At 48.3% G+C, this 17,135-nt stretch overlaps 1 protein-coding gene across 8 annotated transcripts in view; it reads left to right on the top strand.

The window, feature by feature from the left end:
- The window catches only part of TMCO4 (transmembrane and coiled-coil domains 4), a 116,030-nt gene that overhangs the window by 9,154 nt on the left and 89,741 nt on the right, over positions 1–17,135 (top strand). For 4 of the 8 annotated variants that reach the window (XM_039474432.2, XM_074380175.1, XM_039474434.2 and 1 more), the window contains exons 2-5: positions 2,348–2,443; positions 9,400–9,586; positions 13,785–13,959; positions 14,715–14,742. In XM_039474432.2, coding sequence (XP_039330366.2) covers positions 9,408–9,586; positions 13,785–13,959; positions 14,715–14,742 — 382 coding nt within the window. In that variant the 5' untranslated portion in view covers positions 2,348–2,443; positions 9,400–9,407. Of the gene's footprint in view, positions 1–2,347; positions 2,444–5,822; positions 6,155–9,399; positions 9,587–13,784; positions 13,960–14,714; positions 14,743–16,530; positions 16,686–17,135 lie in introns of those variants that run through there. The other 4 variants (XM_074380172.1, XM_074380173.1, XM_010345508.2 and 1 more) reach the window with 4 other exon arrangements.

Raw genomic sequence — 17,135 nt, 5'->3', positions numbered from 1 at the left:
GAGTCACTGTACCCGCCTCCTTTTCTTACCAACAAGACCTATTAGTCAAATGTATAGAACTTAAGTGTGAACTCAGCCCCACTGGCTTGGCTGGTGGGCCACATTGGGCCAGGACTTCCTGAGATAAAACACTCCCCTTGTAAGGATCAAAAGGCAGAATTGTTTCTAATTAAAAGTTTTTTTTAACATATATATTATAAAAGCACCAATAAGCTCAGAGATGCCAAAAATACAGAAAAACAGAAAGAACAAAAATCAATCACCTCTAGTCTATCAGCCCCACCAACCAAAAGACAATGATCATAAACATTTTGATATATTTCCTTCTGATCTTTTTGTTCTGTGAAACATGTTTTATTTTTATTTTTATTTTATTTTTTTTGAGACAGAGTCTCGCTCTGTTGCCTAGGCTGGAGTGCAGTGGTGCAATCTCAGCTCACTGCAATCTCTGCCTCCTGGGTTCAAGCAGTTCTCCTGCCTCAGCCTCCCAAGTAGCTGGGATTAGAAGCATGCACCACTACGCCCAGCTAATTTTTGTATTTTTAGTAGAGACGGGGTTTCCCCATGTTGGCCAGGCTGGTCTCAAACTCCTCACCTCAGGTGATCCACCTGCATGAGCCTCCCAAAGTGCTAGGATTACAGGTGTGAGCCACCGCACCCAGCTGAAACATGTTTTAAAAACATAACTAGAGTCATATTGTATATTTGGTGGAATGCTGGTCTACCACCTCTCTAGAATAAAATTATCCCTGATTGGTAGCATTTGCCAATTTCTGTGATGTAAACATCCCTAACATGCCAATTTCGGGCCACCAGTGTCACTGGACACAGGGTTGGAAGGAGAAGCCCAGAACTGATTGTCACTAACTGGTATGAGCTGGCTCCAGTGCAGCGTGTTGTAATTTAAAAATTATTTTTTCCAATCTCAAAATCAATACTTATTGTCAATAATTCATAAAACACAGATATATAAAGAAAAAATTAAAATCATGCAGAATCCAATCTGGGCTCCTGCCCACCTGGAGTTAGCCACTGCCAGCATCCTGGTGCGTGTCCTAACAGTACCCTCTCTACGGAAAGAGATAAGCACAAAATAACCTTCTAGAGAGTTCAGAAGCAATGCAAATTTATGGCAGCAGGTTTTGGGAAAATGCAGAAAAGTCTCTGATATCTCTGAATGGTAATTCAGATAATTTTCAAGGATGTTCTTCCAGTCATTTTTCTCCTCTACATTGCTTTAACATGATTAGACTCATAGTATGAATATTCCATTTTTAGACACAGTACAGGTACATTCTCATGCCCTGGAGGAAGGCATCATCTAGGAGAAGAGCATTCCCACTGATAACTTAATAAAACTCTATTGAAGCTTAAAGAGGTAAAAAAAATATTATTTTCACTGGCATTGAAAATGGCACTAAGGGCTGCGCACAGTGGCTCATGCCTGTAATCCTAGCACTTTGGGAGGCTGAAGCAGGCAGATTGCCTGAGCTCCGGAGTTCGAGACCAGCTGGGCCACATGGCGAAACCCTGTTTCTACTAAAAAATACGAACAATTAGCCAGGCATGGTGGTACGTGCCTGTAATCCCAGCTGCTCGGGAGGCTGAGGCACGAGAATCGCTTGAACCTGGGAGGCAGAGGTTGCAGTGAGCTGAGATTGCATCACTGCACTCCAGCCTGGGCAACAGAGCAAAACTGTCTCAAAAAAAAAAGAGAAAGAAAAATAAAATGGCACTAAGGATGAGGCTCAAATTATCTGAAGCTTTGGGACACCCAGGTTTTGGGTCCTGAGACCTCCTTTGGGTAATTCCAGATGCTTGGCCCTTCCTCCATCTCCCTTACCTATCTGATGCTCCGCTGGCATGTGAGAACAGGAGTGCCTTTAAGGAGAAAAATCGGCAAATCTAGCTTTTGCTTAAGCCTAAAAGCTAGTTCATTCCTCGGTTCGCATAACTGGCATTTCCTGAGCGCCCACTGTGGTTGGGCACCAGGTACAGACGTACAGAAGTGGAGGCGACTGGGTGCCTGCCGAGGAGCCGGACGCAGTGACCACAGCTCAGGGTACAAAGAGTTGAACAAGGGCATTAAATGAGACAATCCATGGGAAGTGGCGGGGCTGTGCCGGGCGCATGTGAGTGTTCAGCGATGGTAGCTGCCTGCCCTACTGCCCTGCTCAGAAGAACATCCCAGGTGGAAAAACACTCAGGGCAGGGACCCAGGGGAGCGAAGGGGTAGTGCCAGGCTCCTCTGAGCTTCAGCTGAGCAGCCAGCTCCCTCTGCTGTAGCTTCCCCCAGATCCCACACTCTGTGGACCCACAGGCTGGTTTTTCTGGTTTGCTTCTGCAGGGCAATTTGCATATTTCTCTGAAGAACCATCCAGAACCTGAACAGCCTGTCTCAGACAGAGAGAGGGGAGGCCCACGGTTGTTTCTTGAAATCTGAGTAAGTATTAAAGGTTTCTCTTCCTTCAGAAGCCCCTTGTAATTGTTTAAAATGGTCTTCTTTCTGAGTTTACCTTGTCTATAATCTCCTCAATGGTGGGGGTGGGTGGGGGGAGGGTCTTTATGTGTCTTAGTCACCACTGTAATAGGGCTAATATGTGTTTATTAGATTCATTAACCCATTAACAGGTCAGTATTAATTTTTAATTTAGTTTCGCCTCAAGAAAAGATTTTAAAAATTCTATAGAGGTTTTCCACTACTCTTTTTTTTTTTTTTTTTTTTTTTGAGACAGAGTTTTACTCTCGTTGCCCAGGCTGGAGTGCAATGGCGTGATCTTGGCTCATCGAAACCTCCACCTGCCGGGTTCAAGCGATTCTCCTGCCTCAGCCTCCCAAGTAGCTGGCATTACAGGCATACGCCACCACGCCTGGCTAAATTTTTTTTGTATTTTTAACAGAGACGGGGGTTTCTCCATGTTGATCAGGGTGGTCTCGAACTCCCGACCTCAGGTGATCCACTTGCCTTGGCCTCCCACGGTGCTGGGATTATAGGCATGAGCCACAGCACCCAGCCACTAGTCATTTTTTTTTTTTAGCTTTTTATTTTAAAATAATTATAAGGTCACAGGAAGTTGCAAATATAGTACCAAGAGGTTCCATGCGCCCTCATTTGGCCTTCCGCACGGCCATTGCCTTTACAAGGAAGCCTACCTCCTTAGCTAGACGAACTTGGCCATGCTGGGGGCAGCCCTTGGCAGCTTCCATTCCCCCCTCATTTCTTCATGCCCACCCGTTATCCAAGTCCCAGCTGCACCAAACATCTTTTTGGTTCTTCAGAAGCATTTCTCCGCCACCTCTGGGTCTTGACACGTGCTGTTCCCTTTGCCAAAGACATGCCCACCCCACCCCTGTCTGATTCACTCCTTGTTCAGGTCTCAGCTGTACCCTCACATTCTCCAGGGAGCCAGTGCTGGGTTCAGGGTTGATCCCTCTGTCTCTCATGCTTTCCCCATCCCAGTGTTTATCACATGGGCTGTTGTCGTCTGCGTTTTCTGGGGTTTTGTTTTGTTTTGTTTTGTTTTGTTTTGTTTGAGAGGCAGGATCTTCTTGCCCTGTCACCAGGCTGGAGTGCAATAGTGTGATCATGGCTTACTGCAGCCTCAACTTCCTCAGACTCCTGGGCTTAAGCGATCCTCCTATCTCAGCCTCTTGAGTCGCTAGGACCACAGCCATGCTCCACCATGCCTGGCTAATTTTTAAATTTTTATTATTTTTGTAGAGACGGGGTCGCTTTGTTGCCCAGGCTCCTGCAGTCCTCCTGCCTTGGCCTCCAAAAGCTCTAGGATTACAGGCGTGAGCCACCGCACCCACCACCACTGTCTGATTACTTGTCCGTCTCTACTACCACACTGTTTCCTCTAAGGAATACCTCTCCACCCATCCTGTGACTTCTGCAGGCCTCTGCTGGAATGACACCTTTCATCCACATATAGTAGGCTGCCCCGCTTCACCCCGTCACTTCATATCCCCTCACCCTGCCTAACTCTTCCTCCCCCTGACCACTTCCTGAACGGATGCTTACTTTGATGTTGAGGGCTGCCAGGGCATGGATTCGGCAGCCAGACCTCCTGAGTGTGTCTTGGTTCTACCGCTTGTTAGCTCTGTGATCTTGACCAATTTAGATCACTTTGTCATTATGTATTGGCATATTATTGCCTGTCTTGCACCAGAATGTAAGCCCCTTAAGAGCAGAGAACTTGTCCTTTTTGTCCTCTGATCTGCCCCAAGGCCCAGAATAGGGCTTCCCACCTCCTAGCCCCTTCTCCATTCATCCAGCAAGCATTTCCAGGATGCCTGCGGTGAGCCAGGGCCTGTCCAGAAAGCTGGGGATGCAACAGTGAAAAAACAACCAGGGAACTGCCTCAGAAAGTTTCTATACTATTTGTATACACGGGTAAACAAATAAGTTAAAAAACCATTATTTTAGATAAGAATGAGTGTGATAAAAATAGAACAGGGTGCTGGGATAGAAGGCAGAGATGAGATAGGCTAGTACAAAAGTAATTGTGGGTCTTGCTATTACAGTGCAAAAACCACAATTACTTTTGCACCAACATAATACTTTAGCCCGGGTGGTCAGGGAAGATCTCTCCGAGGAGGTCACCTCTGGGCTGAGGCCAGAATGATGTGACGGTCAGGGAAGGGTGTTCCTGGCAGGGAGAATGGCAGGTGCAAAGGCCTGGAGGGAGCGAGCAGAAGGACAGCCGGTGTGGCTATAGTAGAGTGAACAAGACCGTTGTGGGGACATGAGACGGAGTTCAGTGGCAGGCAGCCGCCGGACTGCACGGGACTTTTAAGTTTGTGCAGTCTTCGGCCTGTGGGCTGCATACGGCCCAGGACGGCTTTGAATGTGGCTCAACACAAATTCATAAACTTTCTTAAAACCTTACGAGGTTTTTTTGCAATTTTTTTTAAACTCATCAACTATCGTTAGTGTTAGTGTATTTTATGTAAGGCCCAAACCAATTCTTCTTCCACTGTGGGCCAGGGAAGCCAAAAGATTGGACGCCCTTCTTAGGCCATCATACCAGGATTGGGATTTATCCTGATGTAATGGGAGGCCTTTGCAGACTGTTAAGCAAGCTAGTGACGTGACTGGTCTGTGTGACAAAAAGGCCACTGAGACCACTATATAGAAGATGCACTGTGGGGGATCAGGAGGAATTGTGTTGAATGAATGAATGAGTTTGGTCTGAGTTTAGCCTTTTTTGTTTGTTTGTTTGTTTGTTTGTTTTTGAGATGCAGTCTTGCTCTGTTACCTAGGCTGGAGTGCAGTGGCGCAATCTCAGCTCACTAGAATCTCCATCTCGCAGATTCAGGTGATTGATTCTCTTGCCTCAGCCTCCCGGGCAGCTGGGATTATAGGCACACACCACCACACTCAGCTAATTTTTGTATTTTTGGTAGAGACAGGGTTTCACCATGTTGGCCAGGCTGTTGTCGAACTCCTGACCTCAAGTGATCCGCCTGCCTTGTCCTTCCAAACTGCTGGGATTACAGGTGTGAGCCACTGTACCTGGCCACTAATTTTTGTATTTTCATAAAGACAGGGTTTCACTGTGTTGGCCAGACTGGTCTCAAATTCCCGAACTCAAGTGATCCACCCAACTCAGCCTCCCAAAGTGCTAGGATTACAGGCGTGAGCCACTGTGCCTGGCCTGAGCTTAGCATTTAGACACATCTTCATACCCTGTGGTTAGAAGCAGGCCAGCTCACCCTTCTCTTATCAGAAGGCTGTTTATTGTTGAGCTAAGAACTGGTGTGGGGCTCCCCAAACACCAGCCCAATAAAATACTACCTTGGGCTCTTCTGTGCAATAGGTGCAATTAACACAGCCTCCAGGTGGCACGTGGAGTTGATTGAATGTAGTGGAAATTTCTGACCTGCTGACATCAGACTAGTGCTTCCCTTGGCACTGCCCTCGGTTCGTGGTTTATGCTGTTCCCCCTGTCTCCATCACCACGTTCTGCACTGACCCTCTGAGCCAGGGAAATTTGCTGCGATTCTCAAATGTGGATTCCTGGAGCAACCACTGAGGACAGTCTTGCTGGGTGACTTTGGGCAAGGTGACTTAACCTCTCTGGGCCTTCATTTCTCCATCTGAAACAGAGGAAAGAAGATCCCTGTGCTGGTGTAGAGGAAAGAGCTCCAGGTTTGGAATCAAACGTCTGATTTGGATCTCATCATTTATGGTGTAACTTTGGGGAAATTGGTTGGCCTTTCTGAGCCCGTTCCTTGGTTGTAAGAGGGACTCATAATGGTTCATGCCCTACTTTACACGGTAGTTGTAAGAATTAAATGGATTGAGGGCTGGGCATGGTGACTCACACCTGTAATCCTAGCACTTTAGGAGGCCAAGGCAAGCAGATCACAAGATCAGTAGATCGAGACCATCCTGGCCAACATGGTGAAACCCTGTTTCTACTAAAATACAAAAGTTAGCCAGATGTAGTGCTGCACCCCTGTAGTCCCAGCTACTCAGGAGGCTGAGGCAGGAGAATTGCTTGAACCCGGGAGGCAGAGACTGCAGTGAGCCAAGATCACGCCATTGCATTCCAGCCTGGCAACAGTGTGAGTTGAGACACTGTCTCAAAAAAAAAAAGAAAGAGAAAGAATTAAGGTTGGGTGTGGTGGCTCATGCCTGTAATCTCAGCACTTTGACATTAAAAGAATTAAGGCCAAGGTGGATGGTTCACCTGAGGTCATGAGTTCAGGACCAGTCTGGCCAAAATGGTGAAACCTCATCTCTACTAAAAATACAAAAAAAAAAAAAAAAAGAATTAAATGGATTGGAAAATGCTTTGCAAACATTGCAAAAGTGTTGGTTTGTTGCTTTTAACTACCTCAGGGTTGTTTTGAAAACTAATGAAATACTTGTTGTGGACAGACTTTTAAAGAACGCCTCTACAGAAGTAATATTTTGAGAACAAAATGTTTGTTGCTCAACTAGATGGGAACAAACTTAGGAACCAAGAACAGTATGAAGTGTAGTTTTTAGACTTGAAGGCTCCTGGCCAGGTGATGAATACTTAAAACAGAGCCGGTGGCCAGCAGTTCTACCTTTGGGCTCTGTCTGCCTGCCATTGAGTGGCTGTGTGAGTGCAGCCCAGTTACTTCTCTGAGCCTCTGTCCTGATTTGCAAACTGAATATTCCAGTCCTACCTGCCTCATAGCGTCCACTGAGACAATGCACGTTAAAATTGCAGCCCCAGTGCCCCGCACCCAGTAATACCTCCGTAATGTTAGGTCTTGTTATTATTAAACCTTTGCTATATGCCAGGCATTGTACCAAACATTTTATTTATTTGTTTGTTGATCGTTTTATGCATTTACTTTTTAAACAAGTGTTTATATAGCATGAACCCTGCGCCAGGCTCCGTTCTAAGCACTTTATGAATACTAAGCCACACGGGCTGTGTCTTTTGCTACTGACGCAACTCTTCTGGGTAGATACAGGATGGTCCCATCTGTAGGTGAAGAAATCTAAGTACAGAGAGTTTAAGTTGCCCAGGGTCCCATATCTACTAAGTGGCGGTGCTTGTTTTCACACCTGGGTCTGTCTGGTCCTAAGCCTGCATTCATATCCTTGATGCCCGGTAGTTGAGGCTGGCACCCTTCCCGGTACCCTTTCTGGTGGCTCCCAGGGATCTTTCCGCTTCTTGGATGCCTGCTCAGCTTGTCCCCTCTCTCCTCCTCTCTTCCCTCCTCTTCCTCCTTTTCTCCTCCCTTTCTCTTCTCCCCCTGGGAAGGAAGGAAAAGATGGAGGGAGAACAGAGGGATACTTTCCTCTGTTTTTTCCTTCTTCCTTCCTTCCTTTGAGGTATACCGTGCACAAAGTGCATAAATCTTAACTATACAGCTCAGGGAATTTTAAAATATATTTAGACCCATATAACGACCACCCAGGTCAAGATAGAGAATGTCTCCTTCACCCAGAAACCTTCGCACCCCTCTGAGCTAATACTCCCTCCCACGTGTAACCCCTCGTCTGACTTCCATCACCCTTCTTCAGTTTCACATAAAGGGAATCCCGTGGTAGGTACTCTCTTGTGAATGGCTTTCTGTGTATCACTTTGTCTGAGATTCATCCACGTTGTTGTGGTTTGCCGTAGTTCATTCTTTTTTCATTGCTGTGTGATGTTTCACAGTGTGAATATGACCATTTACGCATTCTACTGTGATAGACCTGTGGGTTGTTGCCAGTTTAGGACTACTGTGAATGAAGTTGCTGTGAGCACTCATGCATGTGTCTTTTGGTGACATAAGTCCTCATTTCTCAGGAGTGGAATTGCCAAAGCATAAGGAAGACAGACGTTTAGCTTTAGTGGATGTTGTCAAACCATTTTCTTTTTAGTTTTAGCTATTCTGATAGGTGAGTGGTAGTGTCTCATTAGGATTTTAATTTCCATTTCTCTGATGACTAATAATGTTGGAACATCTTTTCATACTTGCTGGCTATTGGGCTATCTTTTTTTTTTTTTTTAGATACAGGGTTTCATTCTGTAGCCCTTCTGTAGCCCAGACTGGAGTGCAATGATCATAGCTCATTGCAGCTTCAAACTCCTTAGCTCAAGTGATCCTCTCACCTTACCCTCCTAAGTCGCTGGAACTACAGGCATGTGCCACCATGCCCAGCTCATTCTTTTATTTTATTTTTCTGTAGAGATGGAATCTCACTATGTTACCCTGGCTGATCTTGAACTCCTGGGCTCACTCAACCCTTCTACCTCAGCGTATAAAAGCACTGGGATTAGAGGTGTCAGCCGCCATGCCGGGCCTGAGGACTACCTTTTATGAAGTATCTCTTCAAGTCTTTTGCCCTTTTTTACATATGCTTGTTTTTCTTTTTCTTTTTCTTTTTTAGATGGAGTCTTGCTCTGTCACCCAGGCTGGAGTACAGTGGCATGATCTCGACTCACTGCAACCTCCACCTCCCGGGTTCGAGTGATTCTCCTGCCTCAGCCTCCTGAGTAGCTGGGACTATAGGTGCACGCCACCACACCCAGCTAATTTGTGTATTTTAGTAGAGACAGGATTTCATCATGTTGGCCAGGATGGTGTCGATCTCTTGACCTTGTGATCCACCCACCTCGGCCTCCCAAGTGCTAGGATTGCAGGCGTGAGCCACTGCGTCTGCCCCATTTCTTTTTCTTAATGACTTCATTAGAGTTGTTGCTATACTGTGTATAGAAACCTCTGTGGAGAGACATACTGAAGATCCCTCCCACCATCCTGGTTTCTAATGTGTTTTCACTCTCTTAAAGGTGATGAAAAGAAGTTCTTCATTTTAATGATGCCCACTTTATCAACCTTTTACAGTTTGTAAGTTCTATGTCGTGCTTAAGTAACCTTTGCCTACCTCCGGAAGCATTTCTCACTGAGATTTTCCTCCTGCAGGGGCTGCAATGGCCACACGGAACAGGCCATGTCAGAGGCTGCCTCAGTATCCCCCGGTAGCTGAGTCCACTGCAGAGGGAGAGCCATACCTACCCACAGGCCGGGAGCTGACTGAGGCCAACCGCTTTGCCTATGCCGCCCTCTGTGGCATCTCCCTGTCCCAGCTATTTTCTGAACCTGAGCACAGGTGCGTTCTTCTTTCTCACAGAGGGAAGGTCATGCTTCTTCAGGGGAACAATTACGGAGAGCCCAGCAGCCTGCCAGGCACTACAGGGCGATGCAGAGAGGGGCAAGTCATTGTCCTCCCCTCTAAGGCAGGGGTCTCCAACCGCCAGGCCGTGGGCCAGTACCCATCTGTAGCCTGTTAGGAACCTGGCTACACAGCAGGAGGTGAGCAGTGGGCAAGCAAGCATCACCGCCTGACCTCTGCCTCTGATTCTGTGTTTTATGAATTCTAAGCCACATGGGCTGTCCTTTGCTACTGACGTGGCTCTTCCAGGTAGATACTGGACAGTCCCATCTGTAGGCGAAGAAATCTAAGTGCAGAGAGGTTGAGTTGCGGTGGCATTAGATTCTCATAGAAGCTCAAACCCTGTCGTGAACTGTGCATGTGAAGAATCTGGGTTGCACGCTCCTTCTAAGAATCTAATGCTTGATGATCTGAGGTGGAACAGATTCATCCTGAACACTACCTGTGCCAGGTCCGTGGAACAATGGTCTTCCTTGAAACCAGTCTCTGGTGTCAAAAAGGCTGGGGACTGTTGCTCTAAGACACTCACAATCTGGTAGCAGGGATAAGACACCCCCTCATTCAGTTATTCACTCATTTATACCTTTCCCAAGCATTTTTTGTGCACCTACTGTATGCCAGGTATGATTTAAAGTACATGGACGGTAAATGTGAATGAGACAGATACCATCCCCCAATCAAGTAGGACACTGTCCAGGAGGGGATAAGATAATATTCATTCATTCATGAAACATACATTTGTTGAGTACTGTGTGCTGGGTGAAGCACATGGCCCTGTGGAGGAAACAAAGACAAGCAAGGCCCAGCTCCTGCCCTCAAGGTGCTTACATCTAGGTGGGGGCACCCAGGTGGCTGATTGTAGCAGCGGACAGATACAGATGAGTGAGTGCTGTGATGGGTTTGAACAGGAGACCATGGGAGCAAAAGGATGACATTGTTCTATTTCTTGTCTATCATTGACAGTATCTCCTGTGTGTGTGTTTAAATCACATATTAGGAGTCAGAATAGCAGAACTGTTAAGAGCATGGGTTTAGACCTTAAAAAATTCTAGAGGGGGGCGGGCGAGGTGGCTCATGCCTGTAATCCCAGCACTTTGGGGGGCCAAGGCAGGCTGATCACCTGAGGTTGGGAGTTTGAGACCAGCCTGACCGACTTGGAGAAACCCCGTCTCTACAAAAAATACAAAATTTGCAAGGGCATGGTGGTGCATGCCTGTAACCCCAGCTAATCAGGAGGCTGACACAGGAGAATCACTTACACCTTGTCTCTACTAAAAATACAAAATTAGATGGGCATGACAGCACACATTTGTAATCCCAGCAACTTAGGAGGCTGAGGCAGGAGAGTGGCTTGAACCTGGGAGGCAGAGGATGCAGTGAGCCGAGATCATGTCATTGCACTCTAGCCTGGGCAACAAGAGGGAAACTCTGTCTCAAAACCAACCAACCAAACAAAAAAACCCAGCAGCCCAGGTGCGCCGTGTGTAAGTAATACATATGTAATACATACTGCATTACCACCCCAAGGTAATCCCAGTAAATTGCAGTGGGGAAAATTATAATCATCGTGGTAGCAGTAGCTAATATTTATCCAGAGTTTACTGGTGCCAGACAGTGTTACGATGCCATTTAATCTTCCCAACTCACCTGTGAGGCAGGTCTTGTTATTATCCACATGTTATCTCAGAGGGAAATGAAGCTGAGAAGTAAAGTGAGGACACAAAGCCGGTTTCTAGGGGAACCAGGACTCCCCCAGGTGGTTGAACTTCAGAGTCCGACTCAACTTCATCCTCCACCGCCTCCCTCTGTTGCCTTGTAAATAAAAATAATGATGCCAGCTAACATTAGTTGAGCATCTACTACACACCAAGCTTACTTTGGGTGCTTAATATTTATCATCTCACTTCATCCTCAACCAAACTTATGAAATTGGTCTTTTGAACCCATTTGGCAGATAAGGACACGGAGGCACAGAGAGGTTATTACACGTTCCTAAGATGCTCTCTGCTCAGATTCCCCTTCAAGAATGAAGGACTTTCGCCCCCAGCGGCTGGCAAGGCTGCCTGCACAGCTCTGAGCTGTCTGTACCTTTTTGGGCCTGCCTCAGCTGACGGGAGTCCCCTTGCCCGAGGTTCTGCCCCCTCCCTGGGCATCCAGTAACTGGCACAGCTGTAAAGCCCCGGCCCTCTCGCCCCGCTGGGGGCAGTTCCGAAGGGTTATCCCATCTTTGGAACTCCCTGCAGGGTGTGCTGAGACCTCCCTCGAGACCATATCACGGCTCAGCTGCTCCCTCTGCCCAGCCCTGCTTCCTCCCTTCCCTCCTCGAGGTGTTGATTCCAAGGGCAACCTTCATCATCTCTATTTCAGGGCAGCTTCCCAGGAACCCACCATAGCAGTGGTGAGGCCAGAATTTATTTTATTTATTTTATTTTTATTTATTTTTGAAACAGAGTCTTGCTCTGTCACCCAGGCTAGAGTGCAGTGGTGCGATCTCAGCTCACTGCCACCTCTGCCTCCGGGTTCAAGCAATTCTCGTGCCTCAGCCTCCCATGTAGCTGGGACTACAGACACACACCACCATGCCCAGCCAATTTTTATACTTTTAGTAGAGATGGGGTTTCACCATGTTGGCCAGGCTGGTCTTGAACTCCTGATCTCAGGTCATCCACCTGGCTCCACTTCCCAAAATGCTGGGATTACAGGCATGAGCCACTGTGCCCAGCCGAGGCTAGGATTTGATCCCAGGTTCCTCAACACTTCCATCAAGGCCCAGGCCCCACTCTAAGGAATGTGATAGCTGGGCCACGTAGTGAAGGGCAAGGGGCTCCTGACATTGCCCCTATCACCTGGAAGCTCTGCTTGTTTCTGAGAGGCCTGAGTCCACGTATGCCCTACAGAACCCAGTGCTGGAGTCCCAAGGCAGTGCAGTTTGACGCAGGCTGGGACTCTGGTTTTGGAGACAGACCTGGCATCTGGGTGTCAGCCTTTTCCAGGGAGTGGTATCATCGCCTCTTAAGTGACCCTCCTGGCCCACATCCCCTGGCCCACCTGCCACCCGGCTCATACCTGCTCCACAGAGGTGGCTGTGTCAGAAGTCTGGTGTGGACTCTGCCATTGTCCCCCCAAATGCTCTGGGCTCCCCACCTCTGTGTCTCAGCTCAAAGGCCTCCTTCTCCCCTAGAGCATCCCCATCCATCCTCCCCTGGGGGCCCCTGTGGGACTGCACTCAAATGCCCACTGTGGACAGAGACCGGCGGTGGCAGTGCACGTGGAGGGCACTCTTCCCTTCACTTCTTCCAATTCCGCAGCAGCCAGTGTTTTCCAGAGAGCACATCCTTGGTGACGTCCAGGGGAGCAGATGGCCTTCTCTGGGAAGCCTTTTCTGGTGGCTGCCATCACCTCTACAGGTGGATTCAGGGCTCTGTCTGTGGGCTGCACTGTCTGCTCCCCACCTCTGTCCTAGGGTACCACACGGTACTAGGCTCACTTGGTTACTTGAGGGTCCACCCTGCTGTGAGCTTCCTCAGATGCCAGGTTTTGTCATCTTTATTCCTGAGCCCCTGGCACAGCCCAGGCCCAGGGCATGCAACCAGTCACCATCCATTGCCCTTGTTGCTTACAGCCTCTTTGATAAATGTTTTGGTGAGAGAAAAAAACCAATATCCATATCACCCGGACCAGGCGTGGTGGCTCACACCTGTAATCCCAGCACTTTGGGAGGCAGAGGTGGGTGGATCACCTGAGGTCAGGAGTTCAAGACCAGCCTGACCAACATGGTGAAACTCTGTCTGTACTAAAAATACAAAAAATAGCTGGGTAAGGTGGCAAGCACCTGTAGTCCCAGCTACTTGGGAAGTTGAGGCAGAAAAATAGCTTGAACCCGGGAGGCAGAGGTTGCAGTGGGCTGAGATTGTGCTGTTGTACTCCAGCCTGGGCAACAGAGCAAGACTACATCTCAAAAGAAAAAAAATACACATCACCCACGATGAGGTCTTTGACTGTCTCTGTGTTTGAGGGATCACAGCCACTAAGTCATGCGTGTGCCAGCCATTCACATCCGGGACCACAACTAATCTACACTTCCCAGTGGCTGAGCTCCGAGGATCATGGGAACTAAGCCACGTCTTCCTTTCAGCTCCTTCTGCACAGAGTTCATGGCAGGCCTGGTGAAGTGGCTGGAGTTGTCTGAAGCCGTCTTGCCAACCATGACTGCTTTTGCAAGTGGCCTGGGAGGTGAAGGAGCAGATGTGTTTGTTCAGATTTTACTGAAGGACCCCATCTTGAAGGACAACCCGATGTTGATCATTCAGGTACACTCAACACCTGGTGGCGGCTGCTACAGACAGCAGAACAAATCATTTTCTTTTCGTGTCAGCCTAAAAGTCACATCTAGTGGTGGGGAGCAATTGGAAGATAAAATAAGTCATCATAATATCATATCATGATCATAGCTGATGTTGAATTATCATTGTTGAATATTTACTCTTGACTTAATGTGCACACCGTGCTTATTATGTGCTAGTGCCTTTTCAAAAACTAACTCATCTAAATCTCAAAGTGACCTCATGAGGTGAGTAGTAAGACCATCCCCATTTCATAGTTGAGAAAACATAGACACAAAGAGGTTCCGTAACTTGCCCAAGGTCACACAGCTGATAAGTGGCAGGGCCAGGATTTGAACATTGGTAGTGTGACTTCAGAGCCCGCATTCTCCTAAGCTGTGGCGCCTCTTTTCAGAAGCTGCAGCTTTGCTGTGTGCCCCTGAGCCTGTCACTTACCAGCTCTGCCTGCAGTTAAAGCAGATAGAAGCGTGTGACACAGACTGTTGGTGGGGAAAGCACATGGATTTAAAATAGCCCCTTCCCCTCCTTACCTCGCTCTCTGAAGTCTTCCCATATTTTTTTCTTTCTTTGCTTGACTGTTTATTATCTGGCTCAACTCTAGAATCTAGGGCAGTGGCTTTTTGTCTGTCTTGTTCTACCACTTGGTAAGAGTCAATGTTTGTCAAACAAGTGGGCTGATTGTAGATCAGCTTTGTTACTGATGCCTGTTACTTTTCCCTCAGGACCTTCTGAGCTTCTCACTCAAGGATGGTAAGTTGATTTTCTACGCTCTCTAAATGCTGAGTTCCCATCTTCACCCTTGGCTCTAGAAGCTAGTGACAGGTGCCGCCACCTGGGGCCGGGTCCCCCGTGGCTTTTTGACTTCAGGAAGGAAATGGAACCTCAAGTCATTGGTGAGCTGGTGAGCCCTTCGTTCATGCCAGGACTGCTTGGTGCTTCTCTGAGTTTATTTCACTTACTCCTCGCAACAGGCCTGTGGTTTTACCTCTTAAGTAGCTATTGACTCTGGTTCCTTCCCATCTCCACACAGGCCCCTGGTCTGAGCCACTGTCACCCCTCCTGGATAACATCTGGGCCTGCTCTCTGGCCTTCCTGCCACCACTCTGGCCAGCAGTTTCTCCCCACTCTGCAGCTAGAGGTGGGGTTTCACCATGTGGAAGAAAACAGTGTTCTTTTCTTTTCTTTTCTTTTGAGACGGAGTTTCGCCCTTGTTACCCGGGCTGGAGTGCAATGGCGCGATCTCGGCTCACCGCAACCTCCGCCTCCTGGGTTCAGGCAGTTCTCCTGCCTCAGCCTCCTGAGTAGCTGGGATTACAGGCATGCGCCACCATGCCCAGCTAATTTTTTGTATTTTTAGTAGAGACGGGGTTTCACCATGTTGATCAGGATGGTCTCGATCTCTTGACCTCGTGATCCACCCGCCTCGGCCTCCCAAAGTGCTGGGATTACAGGCGTGAGCCACCGCGCCCGGCTTCCCACTGTTCTTTTCAAAGGCCCCGCCTGACCGTGCCACCTCCCTGCTGACTGCCTCAAAGTGGCTCCCTCTGCACTCAGGATCAAAAATCAGCCCCTCTGGTGTGATTCTCAGGCCCTAGTGGGTGGGCCCCTGTCCTGTTCCAGCCTCACCTCTGCTTTCAGTCCCCTGCAGTGGAGCTCTGCCTCCAGCAGCTCCCTGAGCATGTGGGCTTTGCGGCTTTAACACGCACCCCGGGGCATGTGGGCTTTGCGGCTTTAACACGCACCCCGGGGCATGTGTGCTTTGCGGCTTTAACACGCACCCCGGGGCATGTGTGCTTTGCAACTTTAACACGCACCCCAGGGCATGTGTGCTTTGCGGCTTTAACATGCACCCCGGGGCATGTGTGCTTTGCGGTTTTAACATGCACCCCGGGGCATGTGCGCTTTGCGGCTTTAACATGCACCCCGGGGCATGTGGGCTTTGCAGCTTTAACATGCACGCCGGAGCATGTGTGCTTTGTGGCTTTGCACGAACCCCTGAGCCCGTGTGCTTTGTGCACAGCAGCATCTTTGCACACACCCTGCCTCTGGCTGGAAATCTCCTCTTGCCCCTCTTTGCCTACTTACTTTTGACTTTTCCTTCGTCCCTCTGCTCAGTCATCACCTCCCAAAAGAAGCCTTCTGGGTCTCCTGACTTGCACACTCTCCAGGCACCACGTTGACCATTGTCACAGCTGTGCCCCTAATTACGTGATTCTTGGATTGGTAACTGGCATCCCACCAGACCACAGGGCACCATTTGGGCAGGATCTATGTCTGGTTTTGTTTACTTCCAGGGCCTGACCCAGCACCTGGCACATCACACACACTTGGTAAATATCTGTTGAGTGAATTAATGAACTAGAGCTGATGGCCCCATCTTGTGGATCAGGAAGTCAGTTCAGAGAGGTCAGGCAATTTACCCAAGGTTGCTCAGTACATGGCAGCACAGGACTCCACCTGTGTTGGTTTCTCAGGGCTGCTGTAACAAATTCCCACAAACCAGGCAGCTAACAGCAACAGAAATCTCTTTCCTCACAGTGCTGTTGGCCAGGAGTCTGGAATCAAGGTGTCAGCAGGATCACAGCCCTTCTGAAGGCCCCAGGGGAGAACGCTCTGTGCCTCTTCCAGCTTCTGATGGCTCCAGATGTGCCTTGGCTTGTGGCTGCCTCACTTCAGTCATTTTTGTTTGTGTGGTTAGTTGATTGGTTTTGTTTGGTTGTTTTTTTTTTTTTTTTTGAGATGGAGTCTCACTCTCGCCCACTGCAATCTCCGTCTCCCAGGTTCAAGCGATTCTCCTGCCTCAGCCTCCCTAGTAGCTGAGACTACATATGTCCACCACTATACTCTGGCTAATTTTTGTATTTTTAGTAGAGACGGGGTTTCACCATATTGGCTAAGCTGGTCTCCAACTCCTGACCTTGTGATCCACCCGCCTCAGCCTCCCAATGTGCTGGGATTACAGTTGTGAGCCACAGCACCTGGCTCACTTCAGTCTTTGTCTTCATCTTCCTATGGCCTCATCCTTCCCCCTTTCCTCTCCTCTCTGTATCTTTTATGAGGACTCTTATGTAGGGCAATCTCATCTCAAGATTTTAAACTTAATTATATCTGCAAAGACTCTTTTTCCAAATAAGGTCACATAC

This window comes from Saimiri boliviensis, chromosome 11 (genome assembly GCF_048565385.1).
Source record: "Saimiri boliviensis isolate mSaiBol1 chromosome 11, mSaiBol1.pri, whole genome shotgun sequence".
Lineage (NCBI taxonomy): Eukaryota > Metazoa > Chordata > Mammalia > Primates > Cebidae > Saimiri > Saimiri boliviensis.
Note: the sequence above shows the minus strand (reverse complement) of the source record. Positions and strands in the feature narration are given on the sequence as shown.